We start from the raw sequence: 25,444 nt of genomic DNA on the forward strand, positions 1-25,444 counted from the left end.
TCTCTCCTTCCCTGGCACACTTCTCCAATCTAGTTTGGAGAGAGCGAGCAAATGTATCTTCACATCTCTCAGGCTGATCGTTATCTCTTTATGGTTTAAGGGGGGGATGGGGGGGGTGCAGATAATTTGAATGCGAGGGAGAGATAGCATACAGTGTGATGTTGGTTTGAACAGCAGAGGTCAGGATTTTTAGAGGCTGAACGTGCTTTTGAGTCATTTGTGCTGCTTTTCAATTGTTTTTCTTTGTAAACATGCATTAGAAAGACGTCTTTGACAATTGTGCCTCATCTCAATGATTGTACAATTTTAAAATGCGTCTTGAAACACCCGAGTTCTGTTCTATTCATTGCACTGCATCTAGTATTATATATATATATATATATATATATATATATATATATATATATATATATATATATATATATATATAAAATAATAAAACAATTTTATCAGACAATTCTGCCTGATTTTTCACTTTCCTTGTTTATGCCATAAATTAAATAAACTGCAGTACTTGTGCTGCTACACAGACAAATCTTTGTTCGCTTAACAACATGGATCAATTTTCCTCTGCTAGTTGAAAAGCCGTGGTTCATCAATAGACCATCAAAAAGTGTTTTGTTTAAAATGGATCACAAAGCCTGAGGTTTGCACATGAATTCTCCATCTAACAAGATTCTCTCTTATCTGATAATATATCTCGTGTCTCGTGTCTCATTGATTTTCCTTCTTGGGTTCAAGCGATTCTCTGATGGTGTCAGAGACGATCATGGTGGTGTCTGGCGCATTTGGCTCCTCTTAGCATCTGCAAACCGCAGCCAGCGTTCAGTCTCCAAGTGATTGATTGTGACAGACTTTTAAACAGTACACAACTAAATATAGCGAGGGGACAGTACTATCAGAAAATGAGCTAGGAGTGTGGGCCTAGTCGTTTAGAAAGTTATTATTCTTATCGTTTGCTGTCTCTGAAATTATTTCAGGTCTCTTCATGCAATGAATGCAGCATAATAAGCCAAACATGTGGAAAGGGCTTGAACTTTGGTAATTGGAGCTGGTTGAGTGAAGTAGCCTTTTAAACAGCGGCTCCAATGCAAGAATCCCTGGAATTGAAGCAATGTTTGATGAATTTAATCCTACGTCATGATGCATCTTCTAAATCTGTTAAACATGTTTTTTTGATGGGAAATATGGATCCATAGCAAGTCCTGGGCATGTGTTATGTTGAAGAAAACCATTTGTATGCCCAAAATGTTTCATGTGGTTTGATGCTCTTATACATTTTCAAAGCCTTATTTTTTAGAGTACTATTGATCTACCATCATTTTTGAAAATGTACCACGAAGTACCTAAGAGTATAAATACCATTATTCATAATGGTGGTAATCATTCAGTACCATATTGGCCATATGCTAGAGTCATGTAAAGCTGATTGGGATAGTTTCTGTGCCACTAGCATCACCAACAAAATTGCAAAACAATGGCTGGTTTCAGTCACTCCCCCTTTCTGCCATTGGTCGGATAATCAGAGAGTCACGCCCTAAACTCGTGCTATTAGCTGAGCCAGTGTTACTGTGTTGAGTTAGTCAAGATGCTCAAACAAACAGTGCCATGTTTTGATAGTGTTTTCACTTTTTTTAAAGGGAATTAACTTACATATAATACAGCTTTCATATAGTCGTCTCTACATAATAAACGTGGGTAGGAAGAGTATTTTAACATCGAAAGAATTACGCACTTCAGCTTTAAAAACATTTAGAGCTGTAGGTGATGTTTATCAGCACACCTTAAGCATAGTTTTGTTTGAGTATTTTTTTGTTGCATATTTTTAGCATATTGAGATGTTCTAAAAGAGAGCACGAGGCACTGCTCTCCTCCGTGAGCCGGTGAAAAGCCTGAACGCGATAAGATCATAAAACTGTTGCCTAATTTATATGGTGGTTCTCCAGCACTTCACACCATGTCTATTATAGATCTGTTAGTGCTAATTCTTTTCATGTAGCATGAGTCCTGCAGATGTAGTGCACTATAAAGGAGTCATTTAACAGTTTTAATGAACAGAGAGGTCTGTTTGGGAAGATCAGCCGCTGCTTGACGGTACTCTGCGCAGGAAGAAAGAGCTCTTCACTGAAATTATTGCTGTATGAAAGGGAGTGCTTTGCTCACATCTTCTAAACGAACAACATAGCAAGCTAAGTGCTGCACGTGAGTAAGATGTCAACATAAAGAGGACATGTCTGTTTATCTGTTTAAAACTTACTCCACATATAAAACATTTGGTAATTTTAATACGGAAACGGACAAATTGACGTATCATGATGTTTGTTAATATGATATAGAAATGTTTTATCAAATAAATGTAATTTTTTAAGAAAATGTTACTCCACACTAACCCATTATTGTTTGTGCAAGACATTTTCAGTTTCCTTATGTCATCGTTTTCCAAACTATGCAGTATTTTGGAGCGTTTTTTGAGAGTTCTGTGGAGAAAAAATGCCATTCTATTGTGGATGAGGGGTGTAAACGCAACAAAATGAATGAGGTTTTAAACAAAAACATATAAGTGTGGGCGTGGCCTTCATGATTCTAAGGTGTTGAGGGTGGATGACAGGGAATTGCAATGAGGTTGCTGGGTAGTTACTAATGTGTCGCTTGGAAGTTTCTATGGTGTTCTTTTTAATTTCTTAATTTCTTGGTCAGGGGTTCTCAGCGGGGGCGGTACCGCCCACCAGGGGGCGTTCAAAGGATGCCAGGGGGCGCTGAGAGCAAATTAGGAGAGAGGGGGGCATTAGGTTACCAATGGGGGGGTGTTTATCACTCATAATAATCAAATCTATCACCAAGTTCCTCTTTGCATTAAATCGTTTATATAGACTTGGAGTATATATCAGTTGGTTCTCAATTATACTTGGTTTGTATCGCGGTTCATCTGATTTTGAAGTCTAGCGACGCATCTGAAGTATATGGTTTAGCAGCGTAAGATATACAGGTGGAGGCATAACCTTGGCTAATGCACCTGTATGGCTCTGTAGATGGATACGGCTTAGTGGACAGAGCAGCGCGAGCGCAATGCTCTTAAAGATCGAGCTCTTAAACTCACAGCTTTGTGAGAATCAGTGAGAAGCAAGGCGCGAGAAGCATGATAAGGGACCAGGTGTGTATAATCACGACCCGGCCCCGCCCTCTGCCCTGTCACAGTATTAAATCACTTCTTCAGCTCTATTAAATTTGCCATAGGTTACATTCACCACCACCAAGTCACTGACATTCTGGTCTCTAGATCTTGTTTGTTTCACTCCTTCAATATGGAATGTTTTCACCATTTTATTGTCTGCCAGGTGAAAATCGTTTGTTAGTTCGCTTGAATAAATAGCACACCTCTCCTCTCAAGTTGCATGATTTGAGGTATCATTCGTGTCCATAGCACAAACGTTATGGGATGGGTTATGCACCAAACTGTAATTATGTATTTTTGAAAAACCCCTAAGTATGAGTAATAATTGTGATTCTTGTCTTAGAAAACACCAGTGCTAGCACTTTGTGAGATTTGCATACCATAATGTATCATTGCTAAAGAAAATTATTTGCACTATTATTTGCATAGATAATTTTTCTTTGGTGGAGTTGCAGAGAAAGGCTTTTTCCAATGTGGTTTATCTGCTTTTTGTCTGTAGGTTTACATTTTAGGTAGAAGAAATTCCACCAATGCTCTTGATTGAACCAAAATCATAATATGCAAATACCAACAAAAAAAAGAAAGAAAAAGAAATAGTACAGCTACAAGCTAAAGTCAAGAAATTAGATTTAGATTTAAAGAAATAACATTGCACAGAGCGGAGAAAAAAATTAATCATTGGGAAAAATGTCTCCTTTAAGATTGCACTGGTGTATTACCTGGAGGCATGAAATGTAAATGGAAAATCAACATTGTATCCTGTGATAAGGCAGACAAATTAATCAAGGCATTTTCTGTCCTTCGCTCCTGCTGATGCTGGTGTTAAAAGTCAGCAGGTTGTGTGAGAGGAACTTTTCTCCAGGTGAAGAGGGTTTTACAGGGTTTGACACCATCTGAGAAGCAGGCAGCTCGACACACGGGCATCAGTGGTCATATGTAGATATTACTAACTATGTTTGGAATGGAATACTGGTGTCCTACATACTGTGCATCATTTTATACAAATATTACAGGTAGGCCTATGTTAAACAGTACGCAGTAGGGTTGCTCTGATACCAACATTTTGGCTCGTATGATACCAGCGCTGGAACCTCAATACTGAATCGATACTTCCGCAACAAATAAACAGCCCCAGATTACTGATGAAATCACACAGAAAAGGACTTGATTAAAAGTACTGCAGAAAATCTTACAGTTGCAAATTGTGAATTTTCTATTTACATTTTTCTGGATTCCATGATTTATGTATTAATTAATTGATATCATCCAAACAGTGTTTAATAAAATGAATACATAAAGCTTTAATCAATTTAAATATAATAATTAATTTGATAATTTTTTTTGTTATTAGTATTATTATTATTGCTATAATTTAGAATGTAATTTTTTATCTATACAATAGTAATATTTTTCTATCGTAATGCCTTCAATTGAAACCTTTATTTTGACAGACACTTGAGTTCCTCCTGTGTGGTAGTTTTTAATAAAGTCAACAATCTAAATGAAATGCTGAAATATTCACGAGCTGAAATCTCAGAGCAGCACCATAAGAGTTTGTGTGGGTGTTTACAGCCGCTCATTCACTAAACACACTGCATAATGTGCATCACGTGCAATCTGTGTGTGTGTGTGTGTGTGTGTGTGTGTGTGTGTGTGTGTGTGTGTGTGTGTGAAGAATGACAAAGAGCAGAGCGGCACCTCTTGTTCATTCTGAAGTGTGCAGCGCATACAGACTGCATATTATTTAATTAAATTAAATCCTTCCACTGTTTAATGATCACATATAAAGATTGCCATATAAAGATTTTAATTTAGTAAAAAAAATTTGGTTTCGCAATATTTAGTTAGTACCTGTATACCATGCAACCCTAGTATGCATTATGCAAAAATGGACGTTTCAAACAATAGAGTGCTGTTGCAGTTAACCTCATGACCTTGAATTAAAATTTTTGGCAGACCAATCAAATAAGTCAAAAAGGAGATGTTGATATAAATTCCTATTCATGCATCGCACTAAAACTCTGAGGTCACATTGAGTGCATTGAAGTATTCAGTATACAGATACAGTATTCCACACTCTTATTATTATCTGGATACTTTGCATACTGCAAAAATAGTATAATTAGTATGGTACAGTAGTATTTCATTTGAAACACAGGAACAAATACAACTGCACTTTTCTTTTTTAGCAATATTTTGTGGCTATGTTCCAAAACCTAGTGAGTTGCCTTGCTGTTTACTTTCTGCATAGGAACTTCATAAGAGACTACATAGCTGTTAGCTTAGCAAGTGGTCATGTCCTTTTCAAGTCAACATTCTTTTTTTATATCTCTACTTTTTGGAATTTAATGAATTCTATGTATGTTTAAAATGTGTTATTTTCTTCTCTTTGAATGATTCATGCAATGCACAAAGAGGAATCATTAAAAACTTCTGTGTTCTGTGTGTAGGTCCACTGGACGGAGGTCTGGATGAGGAAGAGGAGTGTATCTCAGATGGAAATAATCTCACAACGAAAGAGGAGTTTTCAGTAGAGGAAAACTTTGCTGCTGACTTTGAACCAGACAACCTCACCTGTGAGGACATGGAATACTTCTGTGGCAAAGGTCAGCCATAGCATGCTTCTCACATGCCTTAAAAAAAGTCTTAGCTGGTTTGATGTCTTATATATTCTCCCAGCTTGGTCAGTTTTGCTGGTTTTAGAAGGGTTTTGGGCACGTGTTTAAACTAGACCAACCAGACCAGGTTAAACCAGCACAACCAAAACTGGCAAACTAGCGTAGGTTGGTTTAAGCTGGTTTTTTTGTTGTTGTTTTTTTTAGCAGGGATAACAGATCTATAACCATGCAAGTGTTTCAATATTTATGAAAGTATATTTCTTTGTGAAGTGAAATATTACATACATCCTAAGAAATTCAGAGTGATGCGCAACAAAATTCAACACCAATTTGCTAATTTCTTCCGAGTTAAGGGCCAACAAGGAGCCATCTCTGATCGCTGGTTTATTGGCTGGTATTAGACCAAAGCTGTTTTGGCCAGGCTTGTAGAGGTGTGGAAAATCTCCAGCACCTCTGTTTCCAGGTTTGGATTGGTTGCCTTTTGATATGTGATTCTCGCTATGTACCTGAAAACAGGAGTGTGATCTAGGAAATGGCAACCTGCAGGCTGGCTAACACAGTCGAATTCCGGCCAGGATTTAACTTGAGAACGGAAATGTAGTTGGGCTTTTGTGAAAATCACTTAAAGGGTGAGTTCTGTTATCATTTACTCACCCTCATATCTTTCCAAATTGAATGACCTTCTTTCTTCCATGAAACACAAACTGAGGCGTTTAGTAGAATGTGACTTGTGCACTATATTTCTGAAGGCATACTTAAGACGCTGATGCCAAACAGCATTGGTTGCGGCAAGTTTGAATGTGGTTTGATGGCTAAAGCTGCGTTCACACTGCCAGGTCGTTTTGTCGCTGCGTGCCGCTGGCAGTGTGAACGCAGCTTAAGGTCGAGGGGAAGATTTTCAGCCAATAAAATGTTTTATTCTGGTCTGTTCAAAGTGGAAAGCCATATGACTTCAGAATACTTGTCGTTTAATGCATGAGTTGTATGGACAAGTACTTAAATTCATAAAAAATTTCAAAACTAGACAAATCTAGTTTGAAGGCAAGTCATGGGTTGCATTCTCGGCATTGTCACTGCCAGGAATCGGACTTGATAACAGTTTTGCTTTGACTGTCCCTCCACTTCAATCACATATTTTTAATTAAAGTTTCTTAAAAAAACATTGTGCCCATAGGGATTGTCTTTGAGGAGCAAAATCTTTTTAAGTTCCACTCAGTTATGATTTTCCTTTTGTTCTTTACAAAAAGGTGTCTGATGTGTCTAAACCCTAGAACTAATGGCAGTTCGGCACCATTTTGTCGAATGAAAATCTTCATTCTATCTTTTGTTTAGTGCCATTTCTCTGAACGTATTTGCCCTCAAGATAAATAAATGTTTTACTTTGTTTTGTTTATGGATATGTATTCAGAGGCAGATAGCTTGTTAATATAACACAGTAATAATTTGCTATATTCAATATATAAATTTAAAAAAAAGATCCCAAGTTTGTCACGTCCACCTTCAGAGATGAATTGGGGGAATATGTGCAAAATTTATGCACATCAATAATGTATTTCATTTTCATTAAACTATTGAAATACATGAAAGAATAGCTCATTTGAATCCAAATATTTGTCTTGGGTATTTGAAAGGAATCTTTAAAGTATACAATTAATCTTGAGAGCATGCATTGCAGCCTTTTGTGCAGGGATTGACATGTTACAGAAAGTCTGTAAATTCACATTTTCCAACCATGTCTCTATGACTCTATTTAAAATGTGCGTTTTCAAAAAGTATGATGTTTATTGGACATGGTGCCATGGTAAAACACATTTTTGGACATTGATAGTACCATGGTATTATTTTAAGTCTTTTGAATACCATGGTAAATATCATCTGTTACCATCACTGTAATGTCACAGTACTTTTTTTGTAAGGTTGGACCAAAACTCACATTCCAGAGTCAGTTATTTAGTATGTTCTTGAATCAAAGTAATTTGATGGTCTCTTTTTCCTGGGCTCCACCATGTTTTAGCAAATCTCCTCATAGATTCCTTTGAACTTTTTGAAGGCTTTGCTAAAATGAAGATCAACGGTGGTCCAATGTTTCAACTCTTTTGCTTCCAAGATGCCCAAGTAATCTACCCATTGTCATAGGCGAAGAGTTTACGTCAGATTTATCAACCACCTATCACAATTCTGCGCTAAGTCTTCCATGTCCTCAAATTCTTCGGACAAGTCTCCATTTTATTCCCTTTAACAAGCAGAACAAGCTCATCAGGTGTATTCATTCCCTCATGATCCTCTGCTCAATTAGATCTCTTCTAAGCGTATTTAGCCATGAGTCTGAGTGGCTTAAATTCACTCCACTTATGAGAAAGTGCTATGAATTAAATGCAAACTCAATCCTGGTGGCATTAAACGGTTTATGTGTGTTATTCCGCAGTTATAGGACAGTAGAGAGGGTTCTCTTGATTAAGTAAACCCTCTCAAATGAGATGGCATGCTGTAATTATCCCAAAGCAGAGTCAAATGTTGGCTTTACAGAGCAGCCACACATCCCTGGGACTTTAACTGTTCTAAAGAATAAGGTCTCCTCTATGAAGTTCCTCGGTGGCTCCACTGGTCACCCGAAGCGTTTATGTATCCCTGTCTTCATTTGCCAAAAACTAGTTTATAAGGAGAACCTAAAACTTCATTAAAAGTTTCAGCCCATAATAGGTATTAAAAAGCTGTTGGAACACAATGAGGAATCATCTGTTTTCATTAACTTAAGAAGACCTTATTAACTTTGATCGGACGACAGTGAAGTAGCAAAGCAGCTTAAATTCGCAGAGGTCAGGCAGTTGGAAACCAACAAAAGCTCACCCATTTGATGAAGTCTTCAAGAAAAGATATCTGTTGCATCTTGCAGCCAAAAGCAAGTGGCTCTGTTTAACAAGCCTTAGGTGGTTAACTGGTCTTCCAGCTAGACCAGCTTAAACTAGCGAACATCAGCAAACTACTTTTGCCAGCTTTGCCAAGCTTGGAGAACAACAAGACCAGCTTAAAACAATGAAGACCATCAAACCGCTTTTGACTGGTTTATGATGAGTTTTTCTGGTGGACAAACCAGCTTGGCAAGGCAAGACCTGCTTAAACCAGCAAAGACCACAAACTGGTTGAAGATGATTTATTCAGAAGGGAAAGCCAGCTTGGCCAGGCTGGGTGACAAGCAAGACTGGCTTAAATTAGTAAAGACCAACAAAATTATTTCAGTAGGGCAAGGACATACAGTATTGGTGTGATGTTCAGATGTCCACATACTTTTGGCCATGTAGTGTGTTTGAAGTTCACAAGAACCATCATGCATTCTGATCATCAATTCATTCTTTGAAGTGTCAACTTTTGAGGGAAGCACACATCTCTTTGCACATCACTCATTCCAATTCCAAAGAGCCTTTATGGAACCAAATACCCTAAAACAGTGAGGGGTCCCTCTCTGCGGCCACCCTAAACTGTTTGGAGAAGGTCTCAGCTTCAGTGGCAGCGTTGCACACTCCTGTACCGTGAAATGATTGAGACGCGTCCGCCAGTGGCTTCATACGAAATGGTTTTGAAACAGCAGAGCGCAGTGTGAAATTAAGTCTTGGCCCAATGAATGGGGTGAGTCTTGCGCACAAACGTGAATAAACATGAAACCTTAGGCCTGACAGAGGAGATGGGCCTCCTTATTTGAAAGAGGAGACAGAGAATATAAAGAGATTCCCCAGTGAGACAACCTTGTTGTCTCCTTGACAATTGAAGCAGCCCCCACCCCCTCTAAACAACTTCCTTTCCACGCTCAATTTCACATTTACGGAGCGGCACTTGTGAACAATGTTCAAACTGAAATTTACAAGTTTCTGTCACAATCACTGCAATAATTGTGAGAATGCTGGTGTAGTATTTTTTCCAAGCATGTTGTTTTTTCTTTTACTGAAATTGAGAAATTTGACCTTGCTTCCACATTTTTCCAGTCTTGTAAATGTTTTGTTTACAACAGATGAGTTGGACTTTTATGAGTGCAGTTGCATCAAAGACACTTTAAAGCAAGTAAGGTCACTCGGCAGCCATATTCATAGTGCCTCTAGGCAGTTTGTTGTCATACAAGAATAGCTCCTTCAGTATCTACACGAATGAGCATTGACCAAAATCTCCAAAACTGTAGGTTAAGATTGATGATCAAATAACATATTTCAAATCAGCAACAAAATCTAACAACAATAGCTGGGTTTCCATCCACATATTTATATACACATTTTGGGATATTGTATAAAAACTGCTGGATGGAAACCCAAAGATGCAAATAAAATCGCCAAAATCTGCATAAAAATGAATGCTTTCGCTTGAGGTGGATCCATTTTTTATTAGATACGAATAAATGCATATAAATGAAAAAACATTTACAGAATAATCTCATTGAATTTATTAGGAATACAAGATGTGCATCAAGAAAAGTCATGTGACTGAATAACTCGGACTAACCAGCAGACCAATCAGCACATCTGAAATGTTGCTCTGGTCATCCTGAAATAACGGTGTCTAGAAAATCCAGAGTCTCCAGGGCAAATAAGTTGAACACAAACTTGAACTGTGCTGAAGAGCAGGTTTATTGACACTTTTGAGAAATATATTTTAGATTTGCACGTCTATAACTCTGCGTGTGCAATATGATATGACATTATCAACAGTGGCCACGTTAACATGCACAGCAATCCTGCATTTACACAAGATTTGTAGTCATTTGATTATTATCTGGTATTGACGTCAAAATGTAAACAGTCATGCTCACAACCCTTTACAAAGTTTATTAAGCATAATCAGTGTAAGATTATGCGTGTAAACACGCTCAGTGATATAGCATTTGGTCATGATACAGCGCTACTCGTTGAAAAAGTAGCTTGTTAGCGAATTTTTTTTGGAAAATAACTACTGATGAAAATGGCTTTAAATTAATAGCGCTGCTAATTTTTGTTAGCTACTCGCCAAAACTGGTTGTGTTTAACAAATAGCATTTGATTGATTTCCCAACAAACATAATTAAAAATCATCGCAGGTCAGATTAAGAACCAAGTAAATATAGTGAGCATTGCGCAGTGCACTGGTAACAATAATATAGTGCAAAGTCTTATGAAAGCTACAGGATAAACATGTTCAATATGAATTAATTGATCTAAATTACAACATTGAGATTCTATTCTGGCTGGATCGTATCACATCACAGAAAGACTTGAATAATTATGAGTCATTTTAGCCCGAAGCAAGGTGCCACTTATGAACAAATCCTTTGAATCCAGGCGGCCTTGCTACGCAAGCCAATAAACAGAAAGCGATGGAATTAATTACGCTCCTCTTTGTGCGATTTCCTCGCTAATCGGGATCTTCGGCAACAGAAAAATCTTTGCAATATATTTCTATCTAGAATATGGGGAACGTTCATTTGTTGAGCGATAAGATGAAAGACATTTCCCTTTAGCCCCTTTTGACTCCGCACAGGAAATGATTCATTAATGTTTGTTAAGTATGACAATCTAGCCAGGCCAGATCTACATACACCAGATGGCATCACATGGAGAGATAACGCAGGCCGGCAGAAGCCATAAGAGAGCACAGCCAGTTCCTGTAATGATGTGGAATTTATAGGCCTTTAAAGAGATAGTAACAAGGCCTACCACTAATCACACTCCACTGGGGGGCTGGGTGGGATTTTGTGGGGTTATTTTTCATTTTTCGTGTCCGTAGTGGAGGCATTTGACATTTTTTGTATTCAGTCAACAGTGATTTGTGCCGGTACAGATTATTCAGCCAAAAAACTAAGCTGGAGCCTTTTTTGAGCATTTGTTAGTTAGCGTTTCATCTCTGTTGTTATACTTGTACAAGTGTCTCTAGTTTTATGGGATATCTGTTTATTTAACAACATTTCACTTTACAAGTTCTCAATAACCACTGTTTTAAAAATGTGTTTTCCTAAGTGACCACACATTACCAAGCATACAAAATTTGCATGTTATCTTCAAAACACACAGGATACATAATTCAAAAGGTCCAATTATTAGAAAGCAATCCCAACAAGGCAATTTTGGTCATGTAATAGGTAGAGCCATTTTTCTCCTTTTGCCTTGCAAAGTAATGTTCAGCATTAATAAACAGCATAACTCACAAAACAAGTGCTTCATATGACTTGTATTATTAAATATAAGTAAAACATTAACAATACAACTCTTAAATTATTATAAATTTTTTTCTTTTTAATGTGAATTCTTGATAAACACCCATTATCCTTACAAAAAGGTACTGATACCATGGTAACGGTATCGAACGGTAATACTATGATGCTTTGCAGTTCACAACCCCTTTTACTTCTGTAATCTGATGTAATACAGAGTAAAACAGGATATTTAATGAGAAAAACAATGTAGGGCGGTACTTTTCATACATAGCAATTAATTGGATTGTGAAAAATGGGCATTCCGTACTAGAATGGATTCATGTGGTTGGAGGGATTCGTGGCATTAGCTGAAAAACAACAAATAAAGGATTTTCAGTAGTGGAGCTAATTGTTTAAATTTCTTAGTACATTTTAATTAATTTCGAATAAAGATAACAGAGATATAATTTATTTTTATTTATTTTATATTATAATAATGTAATGTAATGTAATGTGCACCAATGGAATAGTCAAGACCAGAAATGGGTTTTAAATGAGTTAATAGGGTTGATTTAATGTTACTTCCATATTTCAATGATTGCTATATTCATGTACCATGGTATTTACAATGTACTAAAAGTTTTTTTTTTGTGCTATAGTACTATCATAGCACAGTGCATTTTCAAAACAAACATGGGATTACCAAGGTAGCATGTTCAAAGACACATTTTTGGTACTTTTTTGTTTATTCAGAGGTATAAACATTTGTTATTGTCAGTGAGAGCAATAAAGAATTTTCCATAAGAACATTTATCCAATTTGTTCTTTGAGCAACAATGTTTGTGTACAATAGCCATTAAAATCAATACGATATAATTGTCTGTTAAATCGTAGGGTCTATCTTTTGCTTTGCTGGGATTAGAAAGCTCAGATCTCCTTAAAATCCCCCTCACCAGATTGACATTTTCAAGGGCTTCCTTGGTTCAACAATGTTGTGAGGAAAAGAAAAGCCAATATGACTTTGTGTCTACCTTGCTGCAGGAGCTGTTTGTGTAAATCACCTGTAAGTCTATTGACCCGCATGCATGCCACTGCTATTAGACAGAACAGAGGAGCTGATATCTGATTGGCTGATTGCACCAGCTCCCTCGCTCTATCTTAATGTCTAAAATGTATGCATGCATCTTGGCACCCAGTTTATCTTATAGGCATAAGTTCTCTTGACACCAGTAAACCATCTTGGATAAAATTGAATGAGCAATCCATTTTTCGAATTGCCTTGTCCGTGAAGGGTATATGTGATTCTGCCTTAGAATTTGTCCATAAACAAGGTGTTTTAGGCCAAATAAATTTGCTGTCTTTTTGCGTCAGGACCTATGATGTTAGGTGATGAAGGTGCTTTCTAGGTGGGCAGCCTGCTAGGTTTTGGAAAAGAGCTTATACTGTATGTCAGTGAAGTTTAAATGGCTTTGTTATATATTGTCTTATTGAGAAGCAAGATAAAGATTGATACAGATATTTAATAACAGACGCAACTGAGAGCTTCCAAACAAGTCAAGATGAAGAACATTTTTTATTATTAAAAAGCAACTTATGTTATATGGATATGGTTTGGATTAAAAACCAAACTGAAAGCTACTTTCAGTTGCATTCCAGTTATTTTCATTTAATGCAGGTCAATCATGTTCCACTGTACCTGTTGGCACAATGTTTTCCCGACGGATTCCCGCTATGTTCCTGAAAGAAACTTCATCAAGCCTCTGTGACACTTGTTCCCGGCGAGGTTGCCTTGGCGATTGTGTTTAAAATGCATTGCGAACGGTGTTAGATAAAAGGCAGAAAATCCTTAATCACTGCTTAATTAACGAATCATCTTGTAGCTTCATTTCCTGAGCAGTAATTAAACAGTTCCAATGCGTTTCGTTACAGGGCTTAACATGTTCGCCGGAGATCAAGGTAGAGTCTTTAATGTTATCTCACCGCCTTTCCAAACTCGCTACACTAGAAAGGAACTGTTGATATTAGCTTTTGTTATCCTTATGGTAATGCTCAAAGAGTATGCTAAGGAGCTTCTCGAGCCCTGACAATACAAAAAGTGAGGCAGTTTTAGCAAGAGAGCGAGGAGGACAGAGTGAATAAAAAAAGATGATCCCTTGCACTAACTTGCATGCGGGAAAATAGGTCAGAATGACCTCATGTGCTGTAAGTAGGGCAGTGTAGCCCTCTCCGCTCGCCCGGGTGTGCAGAGGCAAGCAAGAAGCTGCGATCCTTTTGGCCATGTTTACTCTCCTGCCTTTGAAGTGAACCACGTCTTAACGGGCTTAAACACAGCATGGCAAGAGAATTTGATCTTAGATTAACCCATCGGGATGGAGCAGTGTGTGTTTGAGGAGCATGGTGAAGGCTGTTCCGCTGCGTTACAGGGTCGGTGAGACACTGCTACAGAGCAGCTGTACCCAGAGTGTGACTCAGACACACTGGGGTAAAAAGAAAAAAAATTGATGTTGTTGGATAAAATTGTTTAAGGAGGAGACCCACATTCATTCATTCATTCTCTGGCCACACCTTAAGTGTTGTCTTCACTGTTATAGTTGGATTCATAGGCCCTGTTTACACCTGGTATTAAGATATGTTTATGGTGTTCACAAGTTGACAGACAAGACACATTGTTGTTTGCATGTGATTGGAAAATGCATATCTTTTGACCACTTGTTCAGATTTCGAGGGGAGATTGTCCAAATTCCTTCTTGACATACATCGACCATTACGTCGTAACAAAGTGCAAACAAGGTGAAAGAACAAAAAGAAAACAGTGCACTGCTTTTCACAATTATACTTGCATTTAATCTAAGCACCAAAATAATGTTTAGAGAAAAATTCTTAGTTATTTTTGTGGAGTACCTGTATTAACTGAGCTTTGAGTATGTGTACCTAACATCTGTGTCACTACATTGAGATCAGGCATACTAAAAAATATTTTTTTACAAGTAAATATGTGCTCTTTTTCAAATGATCTTGTTTTAGCATGGTAGTTGATAGACAGGTATGCGGTGCTTTGCACCTGTTCGAATGCATTCAAATGGATGAGCATTTCCATTACGAGTTCATTGTGGTCACATGCATATTCAACCAAATTTTGGACCTCATTTACACCTGTCTGTAGCATCATACCATTTCAAGTGGATCACCCAAAACGCATCTTAAAACCAGATGTAAACGGGCCATAGAAAAAGACATCCAGGCTTTATGTCATGTTATCAATCTATCTACACTATATGGCCAAAAGAAAGTTGACACCCAAAAGTGTTTTTTTTGTTTTAGTTTTTTATTTTATCCCCTTTTCTTGTCTATTTGGCATGCCCAATTCCCAATGTGTTCTTAATCCTCGTGGTGGCGCAGCGACTTGCCTCAATCCGGGTGGCGGAGGATGAATCTCAGTTGCCTCCGCTTCTAAGACAGTAAACCCGTGCATTTTATCACATGGCTTGCTGAGCGCATTACCACGAAGACATAGCGCGTGAGGAGACTCACGCTATTCAACGCGGCATCCATGCACAACTCACCATGCGCACCATTGAGATTGAGAGCCACCCTATAGCGACCACGAGGAAGGTAACCCACGTGACTCTACCCACCCTTGCAACCGGACCAATTGGTTGCTTGGGAGCCTGGCTGGAGACACTCAGCACACCCCGGACCTCGTTTACACCTGGTTGTTGCATCATCCCATTTCAAACAGATCACCCAATGCGCATCATAATACCAGGTGTAAACGGGTCATGGAAAAGTCATCCAGGCTTTATTTCTTCAGACGTCAGTATTTCAGATGGGATCGAAACCACTATTGTATGTTTGATGCAGTTTTTTTTTTTTTTTACTATGTCCATTAAGAGCTGAACAGGAGATTTGTCATAGACTTTGACATAGTTATCAATCTATCTACACTATATGGCCAAAAGCAAAGGGACACCCTAACACAACCCAAAAATGGTTGTTGAGCATTCAATTTTAAAAGCATTACTAGAGAGTTGGTCCTTAACAGCTTCCAATCTTTATGGACTTCTCCGTTCGTCCGTCCGTCCGTCCATCTGTCCATTTATCCATCCATCCGTCCATCCATCCATCCATCCATGATTATGGGTCAGAGCTTTTTCTGTGCGTATTTAAACCTTCATGATTATAAATTATATTTTTTGCCATTACACATGGACAATATGATTACATTGTCTTGTAAAATTATTAAAATTTGTATTTATTTTTTCAGGGCAAGAGAATGGCAACAGAGAAATGGGAGAGACAGAGATGGAAACAGACAGTGAGAAGGCTAGACACCCCTCTCTAGAGCCAGAGGAATGGGACGGCCCACGTAAGAACATGTTCTGTTCATAGTACATGCCTCACTTGTATGCTTGTGTGTGTCAAAATAGCGACATAAGCAACTTTATATTTTGTAACTTCAAGAAGTACAACATTACCATCTCGTAATTGTAACTTAATATTTTAAAAATGCACTTGTCAAGTTACATAAAAATCGAACTGTTGTTAGTCTGCAGTATGATGCTCTTATTTTGTCATTTATATCACACGAGGAGCAACAGCAGCATAAATAACAGCAATGTTTTAAAGAAGTGTCGCAATTGTAAAAAGGAACATCCAAACAATGAGAAATTACACTGCAAATATTAGAAATTGAGTTGCTATTGTGGGAGAAAAAACAAGAAAAAAGGTGCAATGAAACATGTGGACACCTGGTGTATTCTTACTGTACCACAAAAAACTCTCTGAGATTATAGTGTGAAAGAGTACAGTACACAGTGATGGGATACTCTGTCCTGAAGGTCCAATCCAAACCGCGATCATTCCTGACTCTCCTTTAACCATTTAGCCCATTAGCTAGCGGCCAGTAATCACTTGTAAGCGGCTCATTATGACACGTTTTAAATGAATCCATCTGGGATCAGGGGATTTTAGAGCGCTCAATAGCAGGACATCTAAAGATATCCTTGACAAGGCCACCCGACAGAGGTAAAACTCTCAGCTGCTCCTCAAGACTTAATGAGCTCTCGATGATGAAGAGCAATTTTTCCACTTGAATTCCAACTTTTATGTTGAATTGTGTTGTGGTCATGATTTTGATCACAGACTGGCTATATTAGCATGCAAAGCAATATCAATGTTATCACAAATGTTTATAGAAAGAAGACAAAATAGTGCACTGTAGAGCAGATAGCCATTGTAGCATTCTGATTACAGGTTCATAATGCAGTTCCTAATATAGCATTTCACACAAAAAAAAATATTTTATCTTCTTGCCTGAGATGTGTTTGTTTTGTTTGGCTGATAAGTGACCTTATTTGGCTATATGAACGACTTTTGTTAAGTAAATGGAAGCGCAGCGTAGTTCTAGGGTGGAGACTAGCAGCTGTACATCATCACATTGTTAGCTGGGTAACTCCTAGCCAATCGCATGTAAGCCATAAGTCTGCTCACAATCTATCACATTGCTGTTTCAGTGTGCTAACACTGCAACCTCCATCACCCCACCACCACCAGTTGAGCCCTGTCCCACACGGGGGTAGGCTCCTCACCCCTGCCTCCTATCTCCGGCAGGACATGACGGTTCCGGGTACAACTCCCTCGGACCACCGGACGGGGCCTACGCCAAAGAGAGAGATATTACTTTCTGTTTTGCATTTATCAAATAAATGGCATTTTAAACTTCACTCAAGCCTGCGTGTCTTCCCGATAGAACTTATTTTCCCTGTTTAATTTCTCTGTGAAAGTCATCTTTAGTCTTTAATTGAATGGAATCAAAATAGCTTTGCTTCAAATGTTTTATATTCATCATTTGATATTTAAAGGAATAGTTCACCCAAAAGGCAAGTGCAATGGTGAATATACAGAAGTTCAGATGAGATTTGAGAGCTACGTTGGAATAATGACTTAAATTTCGGTCTGTTACTCACACAAATCTCTAGGACTACTGTAATTGAGCTTTTTTATTCTCTCTGGGTTTTGACAGCCCCTAGCCACAATATGATTTCATTGCATGAAAAGGAGCTATGTAACATCTCCTTTTGTGTTCCTCAGAAGAAAGAAAATCTTTTGGGTTTAGAATGATATGAGGGTGAGTAAATGATGACCATTTTCATTTTTGGGTAACCTATTCCTTTAAAATCCAATAGACAGCACAAAACAGGAAAAAAAAAAAAAACGGCCATCTTTTCTTTTACAAGAGTCCATGTAGATTTTCTCTCGCTGTCTCGGTAGAAAAAAAAATGTTTCATCTGTCTTTTCGCACTTCTTTAAAGTCACTTCATAAAAGTGATGGATAATACATCCAACAAGATAGCAACGCCAGCAATTACCGTTCAGCCGTGGCAACACATCGCAGAATACACAAAATATGATTCCCCTTTTAATGCATATGACCTCCAGAATTTATTGCAGGTACATACAGTACATTTAAAAGGAAGTGGATTTTGGCAAGTTGGCAACGGTGAGCCCCCCGGGGTGTGTATTTTATACTGACAGCGAATTAGAGTTATCAGCACCTATCAGATAATGCATTTATCATTAAATTTCACATTTGCATTTCAATCTGGGAAGGAAATGAGCATTGGCGGCGTAAGATAAGAAAGGTAGCGACAGCAGTAATAAACGGTTCCTGTGATCAGGCAGGCAGTGGGGCTGAGGGGGTCACTCACACAACGATGGGGGCAAGAGTTGAGAAAAAGCGGCATCATAGCCCCAGTTAGGGCTTTCCAGGAAGAAAACGCTGAGCTTCAAACTTCTGCTTTAAAAAAAGGAAGAGGAGGTAAGGAGGAGGGTATGAGAGGCCCAATGTCTCATTCATTCATTCTGTTAAGATGAGAGAGAGTCAATTGTATTGAATATTCATTGCAGGCATAACTGGGAACTTGGCGATGGCTTCAGATTTGTTGGTTGAATACCTACAGTACAATAGATTTTACTGTGGGTGTCAGTCAATAAACTTTTTTTTTTATTTACTTAATTACATTATATGCCAATTAATTAACCAAATGAATGGTAATTTATGGCATATATCAATATTTGTTAAGAAAAGCCCCTAATTAAGATAATTCTAAGACATAATATTATTGTGGCAGACAAGATTAGCTTTGAATAGACAATAAGTTGCTTTAGTGGAGTGGGTAGGGTACAATGGGGCTAAAGGCCCCTGGGGTAAATGGGACTTTTGATTTTATTGTCCCATAAGTGAAAAGAGAGTATTTGGTGTAAAATGCCTCCTAAAGAAATGAAGTGGATTGTTATCTTAATTTGCTACTCAAGAAAATAATCTTGCTGTCCCAAAAGTGTTTGCATAAGTTGAAATGTTTTAAACTATGACTACTGTATTTCCCCTACTGTATATCTATACAAGGCCATTTACCCCATGAGTGGGGTACAAAACCCCCTTGCACCTTTTTTAATGCATTTTAATCAAGACAACCTTCTGTTGTTATTTCCTTTCCCCAAATTGTTGCTCCATTAATATTCAGTGAAAAGAATATTATTTGCTCAATCTTGATTCACTTTGTGACCAGAAAAGATCACATTGTAGCCCCATTGCACCCTACCTGTGCAACATGTTCAGCCATGATGCCATGGCGTTGCTGATGTGTTTTGAGTAGTTGTTAGCATTCTGGGTGGTCGGTAGAGTGTTGCTCACTGGCCAAAGTCAAAAGATAAGTCTCTTTGATATTCTGGTCGCTAGATATTGCTCGGCCCCTCTTTCAATGTAACAGCTTTTATTTTTCACTCATTTTATCTGTCAAGTGAAAACCCAGTCTGTTCGCTTTGAAAAGCAATAACACACCTCTCTTCAACAAGCCATATGATTTGAGGTACCCTTAATGTCTGTAGCACAAACAGTCATAGGCGGAAATCTCTGGGGGTGTCAGGCCCCCCTTCCCATCTGAGGGTTGTCCCCCCTAAAATATCATTAAAATATGTGTATTGTAAATAATATAATTATATATTCTTAAAATAATGTTTATTGTCCCCCCCAACATTTTGATGAAATTTTCGCCCCTGCAAACAGTGTAGGACAAGTAAGGCGCTGAAGTTTAGTGCTTAGGGTTAGGGGTTCAAACGCCGTATGACTTGTGCACTGTATTCCAAAGACTTATGAAACCATACAATAGGTTGGTGTGAGGAAAAGACAGAATTGTTTTACCTTGTGCCGTAAGCAACATTCTTTTCTTTTTTCGCGGAACTGTCCCATTAAATCTAATTCTCTAGATTAATCTCAATGCTGAGCTGCATATTTACCTCCCACCATGATTTCTCAGATTGCACCGGTGGTTGCTAATGCTGCTGGTAATCTTGTTACATTTCACAGATACGATCTATTCTACATGCCCTATTCTCTCCTCACAGAAACATCACTGTCAAAAAATGTTTTTAAGTCAAAGAAAATAGTATGCAAATGAGAAATCCCTCAGTGTGGCCCAACAGGAAACAACCCTCTCAGTGTACAGGATATGACAACTCTCACACAGCGACATCACTGTCTCTCCGGCAGGAATACATTGGTCAGACATTAATCTATGCACGTAATAACTGCATTTACTTTCGTTTCATGTCTGCTTCTCAAAGGCTATTTCATTCTCCCATTGTGTTGAAAAAGTCAGATGGGCATGTTATAATTTGAATAAAGACGGACTCACACTATCAAATATGACTCAAATATCTCAAATGACACGACTTTTCGCAGCGATTAAAAGCAAATGTATTTAGATTGAGATAGACTAGCATATTATCACTCTATTCTTTTTATGATCTTTGTTTGTTTAAATCTGGAATCTTGATAATGATGTTTTTTCTCAATGATAAAATGCTTGTTCCTATCCCAGCTTAACTTGCAGAGGCTACACTGCAAAAATAATTTGCTTAATCAATATGGATGTCTTATTTCTAGGGATGTCCCGATACCATTCTTTTGAGAACGAGTACAAGAACCCATAATTGCTTTTCGGTACCATACCTGTTTTTTTTCTTCTGAAATTCCATATCAACAGTTTATTTCTTAATAACTTGTATTATCAAAATAGTGTTTAAATAAATTAATTCATTAAAACTTTAATCATATGAAAATCTAACAATTCATTTTCAACATAATATTTTATTATTTGTATCAAATGAAGTGCTTTTATACAGAACGTCAGCGCACAATTCAAAATACATTTACATTTACATTTATGCATTTAGCGGATGATTTTATCCAAAGCGACTTATAGTGCACTTATTACAGGGACAATCCTCCCCGGAACAACCTGGAGTTAAGCACCATGCTCAAGGACACAATGGTGGTGGCTGTGGGGATCGAACCAGCAACCATCTGATTACCAGTTATGTGCAGTTATATGGAGAGTAGCAAAATACAACATTGGATATATATTTTGTTATATTTATGCAGAACGCGGTTTGAGTTATATTTTGTCAAACAGAGTTCTGCAAATATTGCTTAATTATAATAGTTACTATTGATTTATTATTAGTAGTAGTAGTAATAGTATTGAAGCAAATATAACATACAGTACTATATAATAGTGATCTATTTCTGTCGTACTTTTTTCCAATTACATTGAGTTTTTATTTTGGCGGAGCTTTTATTTTGAAGTGTCTTTGTGTTGCTATGACAGTAGCTTTTAAATCTGGAAAATCTGGTCGCTACATGACTCAAAGGCTACATCAGAAAACTGGAAAATGCTATCTTCGGGGGCTTTATACGGAGCCAGGATGATAAGATGTTGTTGAGGAAATAGGGTGCTTTTCAGACTGTCCTGAGACCAGTTTAAATTAACTGATTATGCAGCAAAACGCTGCCTACGTTTTTGGATGCAGTCAAAATGATTATTAAACTGCAAAAAGGCTGCTATTTAATGCAATAAATATGTTGTCTGTATGTGCCTGGCGCTACAAAGTGAATTAGCACTCGCTGTTATCTGCTACAAATGATGCTCATGATGGTGTTTTCTGTGTATGAGACAAGGATCTCTAAAAGATGTCAGCAAAACAACGGCTCCAAACATACACAAACACTCACATTTGAAGCACGCAGCACATGCAAACTATATATTTATCTAATTAAATTGCAACTCGTGCCATTAAATAATCTCACTAAGACATAACGTGATTTAGTGCGCTGAATGTTTACGTAATGGTATCTGAACATTTTTACGAGCACGAGTACAAGTAAATGTGCGTGGTATTGGACCCGATAACAGTATTTGTATCGGGACATCCCTACTTCTAGGGATCTAAACACCCTTTAAACAAGTTACATTTACTTGAGATGCAAAAAATAAATAAAAAAACAGTTGATTGGTTACTTTGCAATGTGTGGTGAAAAACTATAATTTATTTAACAAGAAAAGACATGTAATTTTATGGTAAAGATTTAAAAAATATGTTTGTTTTTTTTTTTTTTTTTGAAGTAAAAACGTATGATTTACCTTATAGTTAAAAGTGAAAACAAGACAATAAATGTGGTTTTTTTTTATATATACAGTAGACTGTTGTTAAAATAAACAGTTAAAATATTCAGGGACTAAAATGACATTCTGTTATGTCTGAAACATGGTCATTTTATTTTTATAGCGATTTTCTTCTGGCAAACACAGCTGCCAGTAAAGAACTGCATGGCTGTGACTACCTGGAAATTACGAAATGGTATTCAGTACAGCATTACTCTGGCTCATGTGATGTTTCTTAATTGTAGTGCCTGATGTGAATGTGAATGGGATATTTGATGGCGAGCACATCAAAAAGAAGGAGAGTATCTTAATGAAGCTACTCGACCAGATTCCACCTGCCGTGAGAAATCCTTCAAAACCAATTCTGAGATTTGTCCTTGGTATAAAAATGGCCAGTGCCCTAATTTTACTTATCAGTACACATGCTTCAATGTTAAGCACTTGAGTTCAACAAGAGTTCTTCGTGTTGTCTTACAGCATCCGTCTAGTTCCTGTGATGAAAAGATCATCCACTCTGCGCTTGTAAAGCAAGCGGTTCGTTATCTCTTCGTCTCCTTCATTTTTTCTCGTCATGGGCATTTGCTGTCTTCTGTATATTAGTGGTAATAGCTTGTACTGCTATTTTGTTAATTATCACGGATGTCTTTGATACATATCTTGACACACTCCCTTAGGATTAAAGTGTATATGGAGGAACATAATTGGAGGAAAGCTTTATGCATTAATGAACTTCAGTTCTTATCACTCAAATAGAAGACTTTAACTTAAAGGCTATATCATGTACAGGTCCTTCTCAAAAAATTTGCATATTGTGATAAAGGTCATTATTTTCCATAATGTAATGATAAAAATTAAACTTTCATAATTTTAGATTCATTTCACACCAACTGAAATATTTCAGGTCTTTTATTGTTTTAATACTGATGATTTTGGCATACAGCTCATGAAAACCCAAAATTCCTATCTCAAAAAATTAGCATATTTCATCCGACCAATAAAAGAAGTGTTTTTAATACAAAAAAGTCAGCCTTCAAATAATTATGTTCAGTTATGCACTCAATACTTGGTCGGGAATCCTTTTGCAGAAATGACTGCTTCAATGCGGCGTGGCATGGAGGCAATCAGCCTGTGGCACTGCTGAGGTGTTATGGAGGCCCAGGATGCTTCGATAGCGGCCTTAAGCTCATCCAGAGTGTTGGGTCTTGCGTCTCTCAACTTTCTCTTCACAATATCCCACAGATTCTCTATGGGGTTCAGGTCAGGAGAGTTGGCAGGCCAATTGAGCACAGTAATACCATGGTCAGTAAACCATTTACCAGTGGTTTTGGCACTGTGAGCAGGTGCCAGGTCGTGCTGAAAAATGAAATCTTCATCTCCATAAAGCTTTTCAGCAGATGGAATCATGAAGTGCTCCAAAATCTCCTGATAGCTAGCTGCATTGACCCTGCCCTTGATAAAACACAGTGGACCAACACCAGCAGCTGACATGGCACCCCAGACCATCACTGACTGTGGGTACTTGACACTGGACTTCAGGCATTTTGGCATTTCCTTCTCCCCAGTCTTCCTCCAGACTCTGGCACCTTGATTTCCGAATGACATACAAAATTTGCTTTCATCCGAAAAAAGTACTTTGGACCACTGAGCAACAGTCCAGTGCTGCTTCTCTGTAGCCCAGGTCAGGCGCTTCTGCCGCTGTTTCTGGTTCAAAAGTGGCTTGACCTGGGGAATGCAGCACCTGTAGCCCATTTCCTGCACACGCCTGTGCACGGTGGCTCTGGATGTTTCTATTCCAGACCCAGTCCACTGCTTCCGCAGGTCCCCCAAGGTCTGGAATCGGTCCTTCTCCACAATCTTCCTCAGGGTCCGGTCACCTCTTCTCGTTGTGCAGCATTTTTTGCCACACTTTTTCCTTCCCACAGACTTCCCACTGAGGTGCCTTGATACAGCACTCTGGGAACAGCCTATTTGTTCAGAAATTTCTTTTTGTGTCTTACCCTCTTGCTTGAGGGTGTCAATGATGGCCTTCTGGACAGCAGTCAGGTCGGCAGTCTTACCCATGATTGCGGTTTTGAGTAATGAAACAGGCTGGGAGTTTTTAAAAGCCTCAGGAATCTTTTGCAGGTGTTTAGAGTTAATTAGTTGATTCAGATGATTAGGTTAATAGCTCGTTTAGAGACCCTTTTCATGATATGCTAATTTTTTGAGATAGGAATTTTGGGTTTTCATGAGCTGTATGCCAATATCATCAGTATTAAAACAATAAAAGACCTGAAATATTTCAGTTGGTGTGCAATGAATCTAAAATATATGAAAGTTAAATTTTTATCATTACATTATGGAAAATAATGACCTTTATCACAATATGCTAATTTTTTGAGAAGGACCTGTATATTGTAGGTATAGCACAGGGGGTTTTTATACTGAGGGCCGCGAGTGGATACTAGCTTGGGGATCCGTGGAAAATACATAATTTAATAATTTACATTAGTAATGTTTAATTCTGCTTTCTAAAGACTGGCTGGGAATCATGAGATTAATTGTGGTAATTTTATTTTATTTATAGCGATAGTTTCTCTTCACGGCAGAGTACGGTAGGGTAATATTTCCTTTAAAGCCGCTTCAGAACAACATTTTTGGTGAAACGAACGAATACGATACAATACAAATACATTTGAATGGTTGAAAATGGTTCTCTGCAGGATAATAAATCTACTAATTATAAATGCCAAATTTAATTTAGCAAATATGTTGTCTTTATAATATCACAAATACTGTTTAACAGAGTAAAATGGGTCTTTATATGAATATACGTCTGTATATAGTACATACAAATATATAGCTGCCTTTATATTTTACGATGGGGGTCCCTTGCATATTTTGGGGTCCTTGGCATCAAGATGCTCCCACCCCAGTTCCAAAAACCCCATTGGCAAATATTATTATTATTTTTTTTTTTTTAACCTTGTGCAACCCTGTGGCCCTGTGCAAGGACTCCCTATTT

The 25,444-nt window shown here is 37.9% G+C and overlaps 2 protein-coding genes across 3 annotated transcripts in view; one reads left to right on the forward strand and one right to left on the reverse strand.

The window, feature by feature from the left end:
* Positions 1–25,444, reverse strand: part of upk1a (uroplakin 1a) — a 702,734-nt gene that overhangs the window by 420,905 nt on the left and 256,385 nt on the right. The gene's annotated exons all lie outside the window — the stretch shown is intronic.
* The window catches only part of LOC127656497 (zinc finger protein ZFPM2-like), a 207,344-nt gene that overhangs the window by 54,418 nt on the left and 127,482 nt on the right, over positions 1–25,444 (forward strand). Inside the window, exons 2-3 of the mRNA XM_052144871.1 lie at positions 5,623–5,778; positions 16,203–16,304. Of these exons, the coding sequence (XP_052000831.1) occupies positions 5,623–5,778; positions 16,203–16,304 (258 nt within the window). The remainder of the gene's footprint in view (positions 1–5,622; positions 5,779–16,202; positions 16,305–25,444) is intronic.

This window comes from Xyrauchen texanus, chromosome 15, assembly GCF_025860055.1.
Source record: "Xyrauchen texanus isolate HMW12.3.18 chromosome 15, RBS_HiC_50CHRs, whole genome shotgun sequence".
Classification (NCBI taxonomy): domain Eukaryota; kingdom Metazoa; phylum Chordata; class Actinopteri; order Cypriniformes; family Catostomidae; genus Xyrauchen; species Xyrauchen texanus.